This window comes from Podarcis tiliguerta (genome assembly GCF_965153285.1).
Source record: "Podarcis tiliguerta genome assembly, chromosome: 3".
Classification (NCBI taxonomy): Eukaryota; Metazoa; Chordata; class Lepidosauria; order Squamata; family Lacertidae; genus Podarcis; species Podarcis tiliguerta.
This window is the reverse complement of record NC_139536.1, coordinates 77935045-77954541: the sequence shown is the minus strand read 5'-3', so window position 1 is coordinate 77954541 and position 19497 is coordinate 77935045. Positions and strand designations below refer to the sequence as shown.

The following is a 19497-nucleotide window of genomic DNA, read 5'->3' as shown; positions in this document are numbered from 1 at the left end:
TTGCTCACAGGTTAACTGTACCGTGAAATTAAAGGTTGCTGTGGATTTGCAAGAGGAAAACTAAAACCTTGACATTAAAACTCCAAATGTTAATAATATTAATGTGACGTACAGTTCCGATTCATGAGTTAAAAATGGACTTTTTTTAAACCTCAAGGTCCTTCCGTATCTTATTTCAGTGATAGCAGAGAATGTTCCTCTGTTAATGCAAGACAGGTTACCTGAAATGATAAACACGGTGGTTTAAAGGATTATTAGGGACCGTGGGTGGAAGAGCAAGGCTAAAAAATGAGAAATGTAATTAGTCACTGAATCATGTGGAAGATGGAAAAGAATATGAATGTTTTGGATTGGGCATGGAAAATGAACATTGAATAAATGCATCATTTTGTGTTTAACAATGAACAGTACTAAACCTTTGCATATACAGAACTGTCATCTCTAGTTATTAAAATAACTTTCTCCCAGATTTCACAATGGCCTGTGTGTGCATTTCTTGTTAAGAAAGCATGCCTGTGTTGCATAGCTTAGGAAAATATATTCTAATTTCTTCCTTAGCTTGTCATTATCTTTTTTAAAAACTTAATCTGATTTTAATAAGTTGCACAATTAAATATGCAAAGTGAGGCAGTTACTCTAATCACATAACATGGAGTAACTTCTCAAGTATGATTTGATTATCAGGAGCGCCATTGTGAACTGAGACAGTCTGCTCTTCTCCCCACCCCTGCCATGGTGTCAAAAATAGTTAAGAGTTAAATGTCACATTGCTTGACTCAGGCAAATGATGGTTACTACTAACCACAGTTTGTACCCAGACCCGATACTGAAACCAAGACGTGGTACACTGGACCGTTGTCTTGCCTCAGTAATGGACTGGACAAGAGCCAATAAACTGACAATCTACATAAGACTAAGACATTGTTATTGGGTTGTTCCCTAGATCAAATGGATGGGAGTGTGTTGTGGACATTTGGTCTAAAAATTGTAGACATGAGGATTAGCTAGGTAAGCCTAGGTAAGAAACCTTCCAAATTACAGACAAAGGTTTGTGTATTAGCCACCTGTAAACTCGATTGAGGCGACAGAGAGAACTAAAGGTGGTTTGCTTTAGTTGTGGTTTTGTGAGCAACTACTTTTTAAAATGGCATATATCATAGAGGTGCCTATAAGAAAGGAGCGTGCAAAATTTCAGAGGAATGGGGGCAGGGGCTAGTGACGTACGTGATTGAAAAAAATCATGTTTGTGTTCTATTCACTTGGCACCAAAACTCCAGAAACAATGCAAAGCTGATAAATAGGAGTGGATGTGTAGCACAAAGGCAAAAGGGCATCAGTGTCCGGCATTTTCAAGTGAGCATTGCTAGCAGAACTAGCAAAGAACACAGAGCATACAAAAACAAGATGATACATCAACATCTGTTCTCCAAAGAACAGTGTTTAAAGAGCTTCTGTAAATCTATTCAAGGTTTTTCTGTGGATATGACACAGTAAATTTGCAAAACATTTTAATGTCTGAATATAGCAGTGTTAAAAGTTCTGAAACATAGCAATTTTGATACAATATAAACATTGTCTGGTTTTTTGTTTAGTGATTATAAAGTAATGGTTTAATAGTGGCAAAACAAAGCAATTTTGTATCTCATTTGCATGCCTTTAAGTGATCCTGATAGTTTACTCTCTTTTTCTATTTTAATTTTAAAGAAACGTTTATTCAAAATTCTGCAAAACACAGTGTTATCAAACAGAATCTGATGACAATATACATAGTCCACATACAATTATAGATCACTGTTCAACAAAAACAGACATAAAATAAAACCAAAATAAATAAACATCCTCCCATCAGATGTCAAGGAGATAATTAATTACACAACTGTAGAAAATATTTGAAGGTAGCCTTGTATAGGGAAGTTTTTTAATGTTTAATGTTGTATTATGTTTTTATATATGTTGGAAGACACTCAGAGTGGCTGGAGCTATCCAGTCAGATGGGCGAGGGTACCAACAATTGTTGTTGAAGGTAGTGACTGGAACTATTTATAACATAGACATAATGGCTGAACAAGACAGGGTTACAAACATGGACTCTATTATACCAAGGGAAAGTAATTAAAATGTTCTGTTGTCCTAAGTCAGTATCAGCCATATTCATTCATTACTGCTTTGTTTCATTGCTCTTTATTTGCCTATTTTCTCTTTCTTTATTCCTCATCATCCCAAAACTGCCTAAATAATTTTATTTATTTATCTTTATCCAATTACCTTCCCCATTTTTTCTCTAGTTTGGGAACCCTCCAAACATACATATTTTCTGAGTATGTTTTATTTAGCCCAGTGCCTTATTTTATGTCAGCCTTCTTCAATCTTGTGCCTTCTAAATGTTTTGGATGACAATTCCCATCATCCTTGACCGCTGGTGGTGTTGGTTGGGGCTAGTGAGAGTTACATTCCAAAAACATCTGGAGGGCACCAGGTCGGGGAATGCTGTTAGTTGAGCAAGCTATAAGTGTCTATTAAAAATTAAGGCTGCAAATCAGGGAAGCAGTATATGATTGTCAGGGAGAACTACATGTGCAACCTGAGTAGGATTACAGGTGGTGCCATTTTGTGTGTGTCCAATTGACGTACAACCACCATTGTACACATCATTTTTGGCCCTGGAATGGAGGTGGAACAGGCTTATAGTGACCCAGAACACAACTCCTGCACAAGCGGGCAGTTGCCTGTACATGTATTCACTACAATTGTTGTCATTGCCAAAGTCACTGTTCAGTATAAGAAGAGGCTTCTCTTCTGCCATTGGGACTGCTGGACCAAAACATCAAACAAAACTAGATGTACATGTAGTTCTCTCACCATTCCCATGCAGGCACATCACTTCGTTGAATTGCTGCTGCAGTTAATGAAAAATATACCTTGACATTCGGTTTTGGAAAGCATTGCCAAAGCATTTCGAGTCACTATAGGGAGACTTATTGAAGACTGTTACTAATAAGTTTTTGCCTGTTACATATTTGTTTGACCCTTCCAAAATTACAAAGTTACAATTGCTTTCCATGCTCACTTAAGTCAAAACTTTGTCTTTCTTAAATGATATGGGGAAATAGTGCACATACTGTTTCACTTTTCAAAAACATGAAGATAAAGATTGGCTGAATAGTTCGTTTTAATTTACAATATAATTCACAATTTTAATTTATGAAATTTAGAAACTTAATTGTGAAGGCTTTCTAACAAAAATACAAGTACATAGTTAAGGTATAAATACTAGTTGTAAATATTAACTAGTCTTTACTGATTCACACATACATTGGTGTTAAATATTTAATGGGCAGTTACTGATCACATATTGTTGTTTCGCCCTGTTTGCATTTCACATTTTAAAGTGGAAAGTTCAATCACCTTACAGTTTGGTCTGAAACAAGTCTAATTGAAAGTACGCCTCATTGTTATCAGTGAAGCTTTCTTGCTTTGCAGCATTAATGTAGTAATGTTCTAGAATTTAAGCCAGTGCTTAGCTGCATTGGACTGATACTGTATTGTGTGTTTTGATGTAGTAATTTTAACACTTAATATTGGGTTTATACCTTTTTATGTGCCTGAGATTCCGTAATAAGAACGGACAAAAGGCAAGTTTGTCTGTTGATGAATACATATTATTCTCTGCCTTCTGAAATTTGAATTATAGGGATATTCATTAATTGCATTTAAGACTCTTTCCTAAGTTGTAAAGAGCATTTCTAGCAATGTACCTAATGTTGGAAGATAGTATAAAACGTGTTTGTTTCTTGTATTTGAAATTATTATTGTGAGTTGTATTATCATTCAGTGGATATCACTGATAAAGCCTGTTTTTAATCAGTGTGTTAGTTTAAAAATATTATTTATTATTATATAATATAATATTATACTGGAAAGTATCTTTGTAAATAATTTATGGCTGAATTCAGATGAGATTGACCTCTGAATCATAAATCACAATTGTCTTTTTGTAGCCGTAATAATACTGAATCTGCCTCTTTCGTCCCATTTCATCAGCTTGCTCTCTGAAAAGTAATTAGAACGATTAATTTATCTGCAAGAATATCTGTTTTCATATTATAAAGCTACTTAATCCAGACAGGCTGCAGTGACATTGATTTTAATCTATTTCCGTAACCTTTTTGGTGGATCTTTTTTAATTAACTTTCGCATCTTAGCCTTATTGATTTATTTTTGTTTTTTTACCTTTAGACTCTATAGATGAGTCATAACTTTATATATAAAGCCATCTGGATTCTTCTCCAATTTCTCTCTCATTTTACCCTTCTTCTAAAGACCAGTGTCTAAAATCTCTTTGTAAATATAAAAATGAGTGTGTGCGGATGTGAGAAAAACAAGTAGGTTTTAATCAGGTTTTGTTTTTGTTTTGTTTTGTTTTGTTAAAAAAAAACCATTTTAAATACCGTAATTTTAAATTTGGTTCTTATATGTGCAACTTAAAATATATCTGGAGTGTCTCTCTTGATGGAACCTAGCCCGGCCAGGTGGGTTTCAAGGTGGGTCACAATTTGGTCCCACTGCAGTGTGCACCCCAGTTCATCACTTCCCTTGTTCACATATGTGTGCATAGCAGTCATTACCCTCCACCCGTGCTGCGATTGGCTCTGGGCTGCTGCACAAGGATGCTGCCACCCAGCAATAGAGGGGGGTGTCACCACCACCTCTCCAACCCTTCCGCCTGTTGGTCAAGCTTGACCCCGGGAGTGGAGGTGTGGCCAGCTTGCAGCATTGGGCCGTCACACAAGCTGTCTCTGCAGATCCCTCTCAGCTGGCCCTAGAGTGGCCCTAAGGAGAAGGAGCCGCTGCCGCCGCTGCCCAACCCCAAAGGCTGGGCTTGGGTGCTGCTTCCTTCGATGAGGGAACCTGTTTTGGGGGTGCCTAGTTGCACACCCTCAAAAGAAATGTGTCTGGAGCTGCGACCCTCCCCGTCCTTCCCTCTCCATGCTATGCCACTGGCACTGGCTCTTATATATGTTCATCGCTGCAGCTTTCTTTGTAAGTGCTAGCTTGAGAGCCATAGGTGATAAGGAACTGCATGTCATAGGGTGCATGGAATTCCATGGCAGTGAACGAGCTAGTGGAGGGGGAATGGAACACTGTTCCTACTGTGCACCCAGTGTAGAAACCAAGTAGGGTGCCAGAATCTGGTGCTTAGCATAAAAATACAATGAATTGTTGCAGGAAGGAAATACTTCTTTGTCTCCCTCTGTAGCCCCTCCAGTCCCTCTCCTCTTATAAAAAAATACATAATTGCAGACTAGTTTGTGGTCTTATTTATTAGGCTTATTTGTTGGTTCTACCAATCCTGTAGTCATATATTTGTACAATTGTGTGCCGAATGAAATCTTACCTTGACACCATCCAGCATAAATTGTTCATTGAGAAGGTTGTTCAGCCCCCTCTCCCCTCATTATAACTTGTGTTCTCTGAAGTAAATTATGTTGAAATACAAATAATATTACTGCAAAAAATGTAATCTCACTTATTTCCCATACTATAATTAAGAAAAGTTGGTATATCATAGGGTTTGTTCAGATAGTTGTCCCTGAGAAGGAATCAAGGTAGAATTAGGGTTTATGAACACCCTTACCCGTGTTTCTACTTCTCTTTTCATGATAACTGGTGACAGAACAGGAGCTTCTATACACTTATGGTGAGAGGGATTGAGGAGGGAATGTACAGCAGTGAAATCATGTCCAAACTCTTAACCACATTGATGATCAGAGGGAAGAATTGAAGCTCTGGCTTGCTTTTTTAAAATTGAAATAGGTTTACTGTAGTCATGTTGGGCCCTTTCAAAATCCTTCTAACAGTGCCTTTGCCTTTCATGATAAATACTGGTATGTAGACCTGTGTTAACACTTACTGCATGGTGAGCTAACAATATGTCTAATTGTCTTTCAGTGAATCAGTTTTTAACCTTTGAAGGCCCTATGCTACTGGATGTGCGCATTAAGCATTTGATGAAAACAAAGCAGTTAACTCAAGCAACTGCCCTGGCAAAAGTGTGCTCTGACAATCCAGAAATCAGCAGCAAAGGCAGTTTTAAGCAAACCTATCTAGTCTGCCTTTGTTCTGGGTCACCAAATGAAAAGCTAATGCAGGAGGTAAGTATGTTTTAGCAATATGCCTTGTGACTTTCTCAAAACATCAGTAATAAGAGTATTGGGAAACATGGTTCAGAAGTGCATGTTGTAACATTCTCCGAAGAAAGAATGACTTGTGTTCTAGAACAGTTAAGCTTGAGCCAGTGCAAACTGTAAGGTATAAAACATCTTGGCCAGATTCAACTACCCCATTCATGGAAGCTAGCACAAGGACTCCACCTAGCTCAATGGAGCTTTCCCCCTCTCTTCCCCTGTACCTGCCCCATATCCTCCCTGGAGAGTTGGGAGAACCCCCAGAACAGCATGGCAGGGAGGAGAAGGAAGGTTGTTCCATCTGGCAAGCAGAAATGCTCTCATTGGTGGTATATTGAATTCCACCCATTGACTCTTATCTCTTAAAAAAGAATTGTTGAAGTGTTTGCCATATTTTATTATATGGGGGTCTATTCGTTAATGTATAGTACCCATTATTTGGATACAATGGCTTTTAAATTGGAACAATTGGGCATAGAAAGGTTAGGAGGGAATTCATGATTTTGAATAATTCTGGGAGATTAAGGTTTTCAGGGAAGCTCTTAAGACAAGGGGTAATTAAATATGCTTAGTGGTCAGTCTTTGAAACATTCATATCTGTTAGACCCTCTTTGGCAGTAATCAGAGAGGAACAGACAGCCTTGTTCGAGCTTTTGAAGAGCAATGACAGAATGACTCCATTTGGCATTAATATATTTTAAAATGCCCTTCCTCTTTCAGCATTAACCACACTACCTGGTGAATGCTAAGCTTTTGACCACCTTCAAATCCTCTAACCATGGCTGGCATTGACCTCAGCGCAGATGCACTGCTGCAGCATTGTTTAAGTTGAAAAGGGTTAGAAGAAAGGGATTCTAGTACTGTATAAGGAAAGGAAGGCAGTTCATGAACTTGTTGAAGCCCAGAGGTTGCTCCCAGTCTCTTAACCAAAATTAAGTCCTTTGATTCCTGGAGTCCTTTCACTTGGATTATTTTATATTTGGGAATGATTTGTCCAGGTCCTTACAAACATAGGGTAGGATTTCCCTAACAAGACCTATCAGCAGAAGCCCTGCACAAAACATTTTGCTTGCACAGTGGGGCTTTTCCCCTCCGCCCACCCATGTGTGTTGGTAAGGCGAATCCCCAGAACAGTACTCAGAAGGTGGAGAGGTGAGTGGTTATTCTGTTTGGCAAACGGAAATGCTTGCACTGACAGAAGGGTCAGAAGAGTGTGACGTTAAATTCCTCCCATAAACTAATAAAACATATACATAGAGACTTAAGTATTTTTGTCTGTGTTAGCAGTATTTTTAGTCTCTCTGGATAAGTGTAATAGAAGATGCTGGTGTATAAATTTAAGAGATCATTGAGATGATTTATGTAATGTATAAACTGTACAAATTAGATTTTTTTTCTTTTTGAAAAATAATCATGGTTTTTACATAGACTATCAATGTTAAAGCAATTGCTTAAACTGCTGATATGTACTATGCATGTTTTGATGTAATCGGATTTAGTATTTTAACTGAAAACAAATTACTTAATCTTTTTTTCCTCACTCTTCAGATTGCAGATATAGACTGCAAAGATGCTTTAGAAATGATCTGTAATCTAGAATCTGAAGGAGATGAAAAGAGTGCTCTTATTTTATGTGCAGCATTTTTATCTCGTCAATTGCAGCAGGGAGAGATGTATTGTGCATGGTAGGTTTGAATCCTTTGAACTATGTTAGTTAGAATATATTATACAGCAAATATACAAATGGAGTAATGGAGCAGAAATATTATAAAATTGAGTATTTTGTCATAACCTGTGATAGCTAGTGCCATTGGTGTCTGTAATTTATCCTAATTAAGGATCAGATAGCAGATCAAATATTACAAAGCAACCGTAGTTTTACCTCTGTAGGAACCAAATTCTACAGCTCTTAGTAGACTGGTGTAATAGAAGTTAAGTTAATATATCTAAAATACTTACCTCATCATTGTGAGATTTTATTGTACCAGTATATTTCCAAGTTCTATGCAGTGAAATGACTAGTAGACTATTCCTTGTGAACATAAACCAGAGCATATTTAACGCTGAAACGTGCATCCTTACCATTTATATCCGTATAAGATAGATATTGAGTGGGAAAACATAATACTTGGAATGAAATGCTTAGTCATGAAAATGTTAGCACATTTAACATTCAGGATTTTTCTGTAAATTTTATTAAAATAAGATTTCAATCACAAGAATGATGGATTGTAAATCACTCTTAGTTTTATGCTGCTCAAGATGCATTAAGCAAGCCAATTTCCCCATCTCAAGTATTCAGAAAGAATGACTTGCTTTCCATGTGTCCAGGCATAGTTTAGTCAAACAGTTCTCTTATATAAATAGAAGTGTACTTCATTTTAAATGTACTGTAATGTTTCTCCTGTTTTTGGCCAAAATATAATGCAGGTAAGCTGCCTCTGAAGCTATTATTTTTCTTTGTATTCCAACTGTTTCCAAAATTTCCCAGTAAGTAGAAGCTGCAGGGAATTCCCAAGGTGCCATACTAGCAATTGTTTACCTTAATTTATAGGGCATGGGGCTGCCACCTCTGTTGCATTGATTGCCAACTCCCAACCCCCTCCCTTCACCCCTGCCCACTTGCTACCCCTGCCAACACACTACCCTCCCCATTGTGAATCCCCATCCTTCCACATCTCTCACAGCTCGCCCCAATCCACTGTGAGAGGGTGAGAAGATGAGAAAGTATTTCATCGCATTCTGCCAGAAGGAAGTGTGCATTTTGAAATTCCCACTTCCTTCCAGGAGCAGTGGGAAAAGGAGAGAAAGACACACACACACCCCTTTCTAGTGACTACAGTGTTTCAATGTTAGTATAGTTTTAACTTTGTAAATTTCAATTTTCAGGGAACTGACACTCTTCTGGAGCAAACTACAGCAAAGGGTAGAGCCTTCTGTACAAATATACCTAGAGAGATGTCGTCAACTTTCTGTGTTAACAAAGACAGTATACCACATTTTCTTCCTAATTAAAGTAATCAATTCAGAGGTAAGGATGTGCAGTAAGGTTATTTGTGATGCTGTGAATTGAAAATCCACTTGGTAATGACTTGCAAAATATAGTGCACCTACCTCATGAAAATACAGTTCTTCGCACTTCCAACTATGGTATCTGCATGCGTAAACTAGCAGTCAGAAGTTCCTGTGAAGCATAATTTCCTCTTGTCTCAGAGAATGCTGGCATGACAGTGTGCACTTTGCACTCAGTATCTCTGGCTGCCAAAAATGTCCAAAACACTAACCATTTGCTTAGATCATATTTTAAAGAAAGGGAGGGAGGATGAGCCCATCTGTGGGATAGAGCTTTTGATTGCTTTTGACCGTTCTAGATGGCCTTGACTCCTACATCAGTTTTATGAAGTAGAAAGATTGCATTGGGTGCAATACAGCCAAATTTTGCTCACTCTGTTTCAATACCATCCTGGGTAAAGTCTTTATTTTCCCATTATGTTTATATTTCTAGGCTATTTTCCTGCCCAAAGGCCAGTAAACCAGGTTACAAATAAAAACAGCTCAAAACTTAGAAGTCAACAGCTAAACAAAATAAAGAAAAAAAAGTCAAATGCAGAGCAGCACCAAAACAACCTCCAACTGTTAAAAAGCAAACATCAAAATACAGCAAGAAACCAGGCCAGCATGAAATCAAGACCAAAGGAACAATGAAATAATAAAACAATTGTAACAGAACAGCCTATAGTGTGGAGGTAATACAAGTATAGGGGAGATAGTTCCACATCCTGTTGTTTCAGGATGATGTGGGCAAGTGGAAGTTCTTCCAGGGAATAGGTCTTAGTAGGTCAGTTGTATTCCTTAGTTTGGGACCTTAGTTTGCTTGACTCTGCCTTAAATTGTATAGCGATGTCTGCCCAAGAGTTGCTAAAGATACTAGGTTGGATCCAGAGAAGAGGACATTTGCACAAGTAGATTTTCTTCATGTGTCCTTCACATGAAAAGCTACATGATACTGCTGTCTGATTTCAGCTCATTCATTCCCATTCTAGCATCTCATCTTCTAGCCATCAGAAACATTTTATGTGATGGATGCAGGTAGCTGCAATTTGGGTTGGGAAATTCTTTTCATGCAAACATCCTTATGCTTACGTTTCTCTGGATACAACCCAGAGATATTTGAGAATGGCATTTACATGTAATAGCTCTGATAAATGTTGAGCCTTGCGGGACACAGCTGAATTAAGGACAAAGAAGTTGCTCTTTTCTCCAGTATTATTTTTTGTGCTTCTATATATTGTAAGGCAGTTGCTTGTTTCACTTAATAATTATGGTTTTTTTTCAAAAGTTTGTAACAGGACCACATTAATCAAAAAGTGAATTCTATGACTGTTCCTGGAAGAAGTGATTAATTTTGACAAAATGTAGACCATTATCCATTTAATGCAAAAATAAGGGTTTTTTAATTGTATGTTTAATGTTCAGATGTAAGGGAAAGAGTTTGAATAATCATTTATAGAATTTACTGAAATCAATTGTAAGCATTACATAATGTTTTAAATTACTTTTTAATTTGTCTCTTCTTTTACAGATCGATGCTGCTGGACTTGCAACGTGCATTGAACTTTGTGTGAAAGCATTGCGTTTGGAAGCCAGTGAGAATACAGAGGTCAAGATTTCCATTTGCAAGACTATATCTTGTTTGTTGCCTGATGATTTGGAGGTTAAACGTGCTTGTCAACTGAGTGAATTTCTCCTCGAGCCAAATGTGGATGCATACTATGCTGTTGAAATGCTGTATAATCAGCCTGACCAGAAATATGATGAAGAAAACCTTCCAATACCAAATTCATTACGCTGTGAGCTCTTACTTGTATTAAAAACTCAATGGCCTTTCGATCCAGAATTTTGGGACTGGAAAATGCTAAAACGTCAGTGTCTTGCATTGATGGGAGAAGAGGCATCAATTGTATCATCAATAGATGAGCTGAATGACAGTGAAATGCATGAAAAAGCAGAGGACTGCCAAGATGAAAACAAAGAAACTTTAGTGAATGGACTTTCTGGATGTTTTGATGAAGCTACAAACTTACTTAGAAGCATTAGAGATAAAAAGCAGAAAAACCGAGAAATAAAGAAACTGAGAGAGCGAGGGTTCATATCTGCTAGATTCAGGAACTGGCAAGCATACATGCAATATTGTGTGCTGTGTGACAAAGAATTCCTTGGACATAGAATAGTAAGGCATGCACAGAAACACTACAAGGATGGAATCTATAGCTGCCCGATATGTGCACAGAATTTTAATTCTAAAGAAACATTTGTTCCGCATGTCACACTACACGTTAAGAAGTCTAGTAAAGAGAGACTGGCTGCAATGAAACCACTGAGAAAATTAGGAAGACCACCTAAAACAGCAACCACTGGTGTGAACAAGAAGAACAATACTGTAGTTAAGCAGGAACAACGGCACATAAAAAAGAACAGCCTTTATGCAGCAGACTTCATTGTTTTTAATGATAATGATGGTTCTGATGATGAAAATTTTGAAAAAGACAAACCTTACATTCCAGAGATAACACCAGTTCAGAAACCATTGCCTGTCAATGAGTTTACATGTCCTGTTAGCTTGTGTAAAAAAGGCTTTAAATACTTTAAAAATTTGATTGCACATGTGAAAGGTCATAAAGACAATGAAGAAGCTAAACGGTTTCTTGAAATGCAGAGCAAAAAAGTCATTTGCCAGTACTGTAGACGCCATTTTGTAAGTGTTACCCACCTCAATGATCATTTACAAATGCATTGTGGCAGCAAACCCTACATCTGTATCCAGATGAAATGTAAATCTAGCTTTAATAGTTATGCTGAACTTTTGAGTCATCGGAAAGAGCACCCACTCTTCAAGGCAAAGTGTATGTTTCCGAAATGTGGGAGAGTGTTTTCAGAAGCATACTTACTTTATGATCATGAAGCACAGCACTATAATACCTTCACCTGCAAATTTGCAGGTTGTGGAAAAGTTTACCGCTCCCAAAATGAATTAGAAAAGCATATTGAAGACCATACTAAATCATCTGAAAAAATACAGCTGTCTGATGGTGAGAATAATTCTTCCCAACCTTTAGAAGAAAATGAGAATGCTGAAGAAATCCATCCAAAAGAAACATTTGTTCTACCACCTGAAAATGGTATAAATATCTGTGCCAAAGCAGAAAATTATGTCTCGGATCAGTTCAAAGATGAATCTCTCAGGACTGAGGGAACAAAAATGCCAGCTAGTGTACTGGAACAGATTAATTCAATCTCTGTAGAAAGTGTGGAGCAACCTATACCTGCTCCTCCTGCAAAGGCAGAACCGGTAGCTGTGGCCAGCAGTGTTTTGATGCCTCTTCTAGGCCAAAGAATTAGAGAAAACATGGCAAGAAAAGGTAAATTACCTGCTTTGAGTAGTAAAATAGATACGGGTGCACCTGTAGTCCAACAGTTATGCCCAGCAGTTGAAGATACTTGTAATGATCTTGCAGTGTTCCAGGAAGGAAAGGAACATGACTGTGTTGGTGAGTCCCAAACAGTTTCCATGCATTCAGTTAAACTTGAACCTGAAGTTCTTGCATCAAAAAGCCCTGAAAAAGAGATAAGTCTTATGTCCTTCATGCCGAATCAAATAGGCTGTCAAAATTTACTCTCTCCCAAACTTCCCATGGAAGAGAACATTAAGACTGCTCCCAATTTTTATAATTTGCCTCTAAAGACTTTAGAAGGGATTGCACTTGCTCCAACCCAGAGCAGCCTCGGCACTCCTTTTGTTCCAGTCATACCACTGGCAGCTCCAGTTCAGAAGTTCACTTGCCAAGTTGATGGATGTACTCGAGTCTACAATTCTTGCCAAAGCATTGGCAAACATATGAAGACAGCCCATCCTGATCAATATGCTGCATTTAAGATGCAGCGCAAGAATAAAAGGAGTAAAAAAACAAGCAGTTTGCAAAACCTGTCAAATGATAGCAAAATTGTTTATTTTTTACCATCACAAGTATCTACTCCCACTAGTGATGCTTTTCTTCAACAAGCCAAGACCACTTCAAATCCCCCTTGTACAAGCCAACTGCAGCAGCTGTCTAACGCCCTTTTTCCAACACGTCTGGAAAGTATGACTAATTCCCTATTACCCAACATGGAAAATGTTATAAATATAGGTCTATCATCCCATATTAAAAGTGAAACAGAGAATACATTAGGTGCACAATTGGGAAGTTTGTCCAGTGCAACTTTACCTTCACAGCTGGACGAACTAGAAAAACCAGTTATGCCTCTGAACATTGACAGTGGTTCAGATCCTTTCCTTCCTTTACCTTCAGAAAATGGTCCAATTTCTCTCTTTCCTTCTCTTGCTGATAATGGTCCGAGTTCTGTTTTCTCACAAATGGAGAACAATACCAGTCACTTTTCCTCCCTAGAAGGAAACAATAACTCTGCTTTTACAAAAGAGGAAAGTGTTGATGTGCTCTTCCCTTCACAAGTAAATAATGAGAGTAACTTCAGTGAAACCACTCCGCAACTCCTTGTTTCAGAAAAAGTGAAAAAGGTTCGTAGGCGAGATCCAGATGGAAAAGAAAAGAAGCCAAAGCATAACAAGCGGGCAAAATGGCCAGCAATAATCAGGGATGGCAAATTTATTTGTAGTCGATGTTATAGGGTTTTTTCTAATCCTAGATCACTTGGTGGCCACCTGTCTAAACGCTCCTATTGTAAGCCCCTAGATGAATCGGAAATTTCTCATGAAGCTCTACAGCTTAATGGACAATCTTCTCTTCTTGCCAGTGTGATTCTTTCTTCAAATGCATTGAGCTTACAGCAGCAACAGGAGCCAACTTTTAATCCAGAAGTGTGTTTTAAAGAGCCATCATTCCTTCAGCTGCTGGCTACTGAAAATCGGTCAACTGCTTTTTTCCAGAACTTGTTTCCACGGACTAATACGACTACCTTCAATGCAAGTGAAAATGAAGAAGGAAATGAAATTATCAAACAGGCCTTGGAAACTGCAGGCATTCCAAGTACTTTTGATTCTACAGAAATATTACCACATGTAATTACAACTAGCTGTATCACTGGTACTACTGAAATAAATGCAACAGTTTTGCCAAATCCAGGTGTGTCACCTTCGTTACCAACTACCTTGCTATCAGACCAAAACAGAACAATTAACACCAAAATTCCCTCAGTAGAAGAATGCAACAGCTTACCAGTATTTCCAGATGACTTAATACTTAAGACTATTGAAAATGGCTTATGTTCCAACTTGGTTTCTAATTCTACTGCCACAGCACATAATTTTGGAAATAATACTTCACGTATTTCAGTCATAAGCAGCATCAAAAATTCAGAATTAAGTAACTTAAAGAAAAAGGGGGTCGGTGGTTCGAAGAAAAAGAAGAAAGCTGCTACTGACATTTCACAGAAATTAGTAATTAATGATTTGTCAACATTGGGGCTTTTAGCCAGAAATGCTGAAGAAAATGTGCAAATATCGACAGAGAATCTCCAGTCAAATGTATTGACAAAATATGAGTCTCAAGTGTTAATGGAAAATCTTACACAAAAACTGAGCAATGTGGACAGCGAGTTAATTGCCAGTGTCAAAGAGAACTTTAATACTAGTCATGACACTCATGAAGAAACAGTTTGCTTATCAGTGAAATCTGAAAATGACAACTCTCAGGTCACTCTAGATTCCTGCATTCAGGAAAATTCCAATTTGGAGATTTCAGAGCAGAATGTAATTGAAAACTTTGAGAAGACCCTTGAAATAATTAAAACAGCTATAAACTCTCAGATGGTAGAAGTTAAAATGGAAAACCAGGAAGTGTCGATTGAGTCATTGCAGAGTCAGCAAATCGGTACTCCTGAGTGTACATCAGAAAACCCTTCACAAACTGTTCAACCATCCAACCTTGCGCAACACATAGCAGAAATACAGAATGCCACCCTTGATAAAATTAGCCCTTCTAAGTATGACACCTCTCACAAAGATGATATTCAGATTATGGAAATATTAGAAGGTCTGAAAAAGCTGAATTTAGAAAGTGAAACTTCAGGTCAAGTGTTTGACAGTATAATTCATTGTCTTCCAGCAGATTCACTACCACAGATTCTTGTTCCATTTGTAACAACTGAGAGCACTTCTCCTGTCCAGCCACCTTCAGAAACGCATAATCGGTTCAGTGAAAAAGCCCATAAACCTTTTATGTGCCAGGCCCCAAGCTGCAGTTACAGTGCTATGACCAAGGATGCATTATTTAAACACTACAGCAAAATACATCAATACACTGCAGAAATGATACTGGAAATTAAGAAACACCAGTTGAAATATGCACCCTTTAAATGTGTTGTAGCTACCTGTCCAAAAACATTTACAAGAAATTCTAACCTCCGGGCCCACTGTCAGCTGGTACATCACTTTACAACAGAGGAAATGGTAAAATTAAAACTAAAAAGACCCTATGGGAGAAGATCCCAAAACAAAACTGCAAACTTAACACCAAGGCCTGTTGAACTAAAGAGTATACCTTGTGTGCTAATGGAAAGTGCACAGGAAGCACAATTGACTAAAGATCTTGAAATAAAGAAAGAAACATGTATAGAATCTGTGAAAGTGCCAGAAATAGTGGTGCCAGAGAAGGTGATCCCAGAGGAGGAGGTGCCAGAAAGTACTCCAGATGTTTCTGAAAAAATGGAAAAACCTCCACAAGTGGTTACCATTCCTCCTGAACTTTATAATGTTGCCACACTAAAAAACATACAGGTACAACCCAAAGTACGCAAAATTAGAAGACATAGGAAAGAAAAAGAGGAGAAAAAACACCCCAAACCAGCATGTAAAACTTTAGAACTTCCTGCTAGTTATAGTCCCTACAGACCTTACAGATGTGTACATCAAGGTTGTTTTGCTGCTTTTACAATACAGCAGAATTTGATTCTTCATTATCAAGCTGTACACAAATCTGATCTGCCCTCCTTCTCTGTGGAAGGAGAAGAAGAAAGTGAGCCGAGTAAAGATGAGGAGTTTTGTAAAGAAGACTGTGATGAAACAAATGAAACCGAAACAAATGTAATTGTAAAAGAATTCAGATGCGAGGTGAGAAATTGCTCAAGGATATTTCAGGAAGTCACGAGTCTTATTCAGCACTACATGAAGCTTCATGAAATGACTCCTGAGGAAATTGGAAGCATGAAGTCAGCCTTGGATGTTGGAAGATTCCCTTGTGATCAGTCTGAATGTAAATCATCCTTTGCAATGTATATTAATTATATTACTCATTTAGAAGTGGATCATGGAATAAAGATAAAACAAACAAAAACAGAGGATGGCATGTACAAGTGTGATTGTGAAGGCTGTGATCGTATTTATGCAACAAGGTCTAATCTCCTACGACATATTTTTAATAAGCATAATGACAGGCATAAAGATCATCTGATAAGACCGAGGCGATTCTTGACACCAGGTCAGGAAAATATTTCAAGTAAGGCTAATCAGGAAAAAACCATGAAAATTAAGCATAAAGGATTAAAATATAGGGCAGGAAAGCATGGAAACAAAATATCAATTAGGACTAAGCGAAGGAAACTTATAATTGTAGAAAACAAGAACTCAAAAATGGGCCAGATCCTTGAAAATAAGGCATATACTTTGAAATGTGGAAAGTATGTGTACTCAATAAAGAGTAGGCATGATGCTTTATCAGAATGTTCAAGCACTTTGGTCACACAGTATCCATGTATGATAGAAGGCTGTTCGTCAGTTGTCACAAGTGAAAATAATATAATTAGACATTATAAATGTCACAAGTTGTCTAAAGCATATACTTCAAAACACAGAAATATCCTAATTGTCTCAAACAAACATCCTGATTTAGTGGAGAAAGAAGTATCTTCACAAAATGAGGCAATTGAGGACAAAACGTGTGATGCAGAATTGCAGCCACATTTGTCTGAAACCCCTGACGACTTGAGAGCCTCTACACCAGTGGCACAAAAAGAACCTGAGAAGAGTGAGAAGGATGAAGTGGATGAGCTTGCAGAAATGTTCATTACCAAACTTGTTAATGAGGACCTCACAAGTTCAGAGAATCATGGAAAGCCTTCTTCTGATGTAAATAATGACTGCCCAGAAACTAGTTCTTGCCTTTCGGAAAAGCAAAACGTAGATGGCAACTTGAAAAGAGCAAACAAAGAAAAAAATCCTCAGATTAAAAAGCGGAAAGTTGAGAAACAGGAAGAAATCTTAGCTGTTGAAGTAAGCAGTGTGCGGAGAGAGGAGGAAACTGCTGTCGCTGTTCAAACTGCTGAAGAGCAATCCGCATCTTTTGACTGGAGTTCATTTAAGCCTATGGGATTTGAAGTATCTTTCCTCAAGTTCCTTGAAGAGTCTGCAGGGAAGCAAAAGAAACCTACAGATAGAGCCTGCAATACCTGTGGAACCAGAAAAGGTTCTCATTCAAACTCAAGAAAATCTAATGACAAGTCTTCGTTTGCAAGAACACGATCATGTTCTGAAAGTGAAATCTATGTACAGTTTGCTAACCCATCACAATTTCAGTGTAGCGGTACTGTAAAAATAGTTTTAGATAAGACTTTTAAAAATTGCACTGAGCTTGTGTTGAAGCAGCTTCAGGAAATGAAACCTATTGTCAGTCTTATAAGACTTGATGGACATTTGGAGAAAAATCCAGAGGTTACAAAATAATCGGGTAATATGTGTGGACTCTATGTTCTGATGATTAATGTCTAAACATGACCTGTACTGCATTTTTTATTTTATTTTAGTAGGAAGCCATTGAGCATGAGACTATTTCTTAAGGTTTTCTGTTGAAGTGATTTAACCTAGCAAAATCATGACAGTTGTCATGTAAATTTCTTTGTTTTTATCCCTATGGGACTTGGAACAGAATCATTGTTTCAGTTTTGTAAATAATTGATCAGAACCTCAATTTTTTATCAGATTTTTGTCCTTTTCCATGACTCAAATATTTGTGTATTGTCTGTGGTATTTTTCACTGGGTCACAGCTCATATATAACAGTACTTTTTATTTGTAGATACATTTTTGTATATATTTATTATTGTAAATCATTTGCTGCTGTTAGCAGTCTGTAAGTCTGAAATATTAAATGACACGTTTATATTCAGAATTTTAATTTGTAACTAAGTGATCCAGTTTTTAAAATATTCTTTTAAACTTTTTAAAGTAACAACTAGGTAAGTCTACCATATCCAGTTTCGTTTTGCATAAAATGTGTGTACAGGAGAAGAGATTGATCAGATCACACTTAATTGGTTAAAATACATACTGACACAGTTGTGTTTGTAACTTGAAACATCCAATATCTTTGGATGGTATTCATATGTACTTAACTCAAACTCTTTCCTATAACTGCATTTGCATTGCTTTTAATTGGATCAAAATTCTTCCACTTCCATAATATAATGGAAATGTAAATTTTAAATAGTTTGCTGACACTGAAGATTTTAAACAACATTTTGGTATTGAATAACCCATCGTGAATGTGATAGAAAATTAGTAGTGTGGAGCAGTGTATATTTTTGAGGTGGTGATTTGTGAAGTAGCCCAGTATTGCCTTAAATAAAATCACATTTCATTTCTTGTTTTATACATGTTATCTTACAAAGGTCCTTTTTGTTTTTGAAATTTAGATTTATGTATAGGGTAGCATCTACAACACAGCTTTGGAAACAATCTTTTTAAATGAATGCATTTTTACACTACTTGTTTTGATATTACCACCTTGGTATCTGTTTTGTAAAATACTATAACAGCATTAGAAACATAATATTTGCTTTTTCAATGGAAGATGAGAGTTTGTGCTCTTCCAAGTATAATTACACAGCTTTCATAATAGATGACAGCCTCTCTTCTCATTCACAGTTACAGTAGAAAATGTAAGTTTCCTTCTGCCTTTTTTAGAATTAAGTTTCCTTGTCATTTGAAGTTTACATTACATGCACGCAAAGATACTAATAGCACATCAGGTTGATGCAGGGTAGTATTAAGGCAGAGAGACCACTGTCTCATCCCCCATATTGAACTTCACTCAAGATGGCCCTGCTATTGAGGCATCAAACAAATGACTTCAGGCTCTGTCCTAGTATCTCAAAAACTTCTTTCCCAGCAGCACAGCAAGGGAGCAGTAGGTGAGAAAGAGGAATTAATGATGAGCTGGTGCAGCATAGACCTACTCCTTCACTTGACACCAGTTTGAGACAGATTATTAGCAACCCAGTACTTGCCATCATGGTAGCAGTAA

At 37.4% G+C, this 19497-nt stretch overlaps 1 protein-coding gene across 3 annotated transcripts in view; it reads left to right on the top strand.

Annotated features, from left to right (window-relative positions):
* ZNF292 (zinc finger protein 292) overlaps positions 1 to 18845 on the top strand; it is a 28957-nt gene extending 10112 nt beyond the window's left edge. For all 3 annotated transcript variants that reach the window (XM_083433790.1, XM_083433792.1, XM_083433791.1), the window contains 4 exons: positions 5950 to 6152; positions 7734 to 7870; positions 9075 to 9216; positions 10768 to 18845. In XM_083433790.1, coding sequence (XP_083289916.1) covers positions 5950 to 6152; positions 7734 to 7870; positions 9075 to 9216; positions 10768 to 17919 — 7634 coding nt within the window. In that variant the 3' untranslated portion in view covers positions 17920 to 18845. The remainder of the gene's footprint in view (positions 1 to 5949; positions 6153 to 7733; positions 7871 to 9074; positions 9217 to 10767) is intronic.
* Positions 18846 to 19497: the final 652 nt, after the last annotated feature.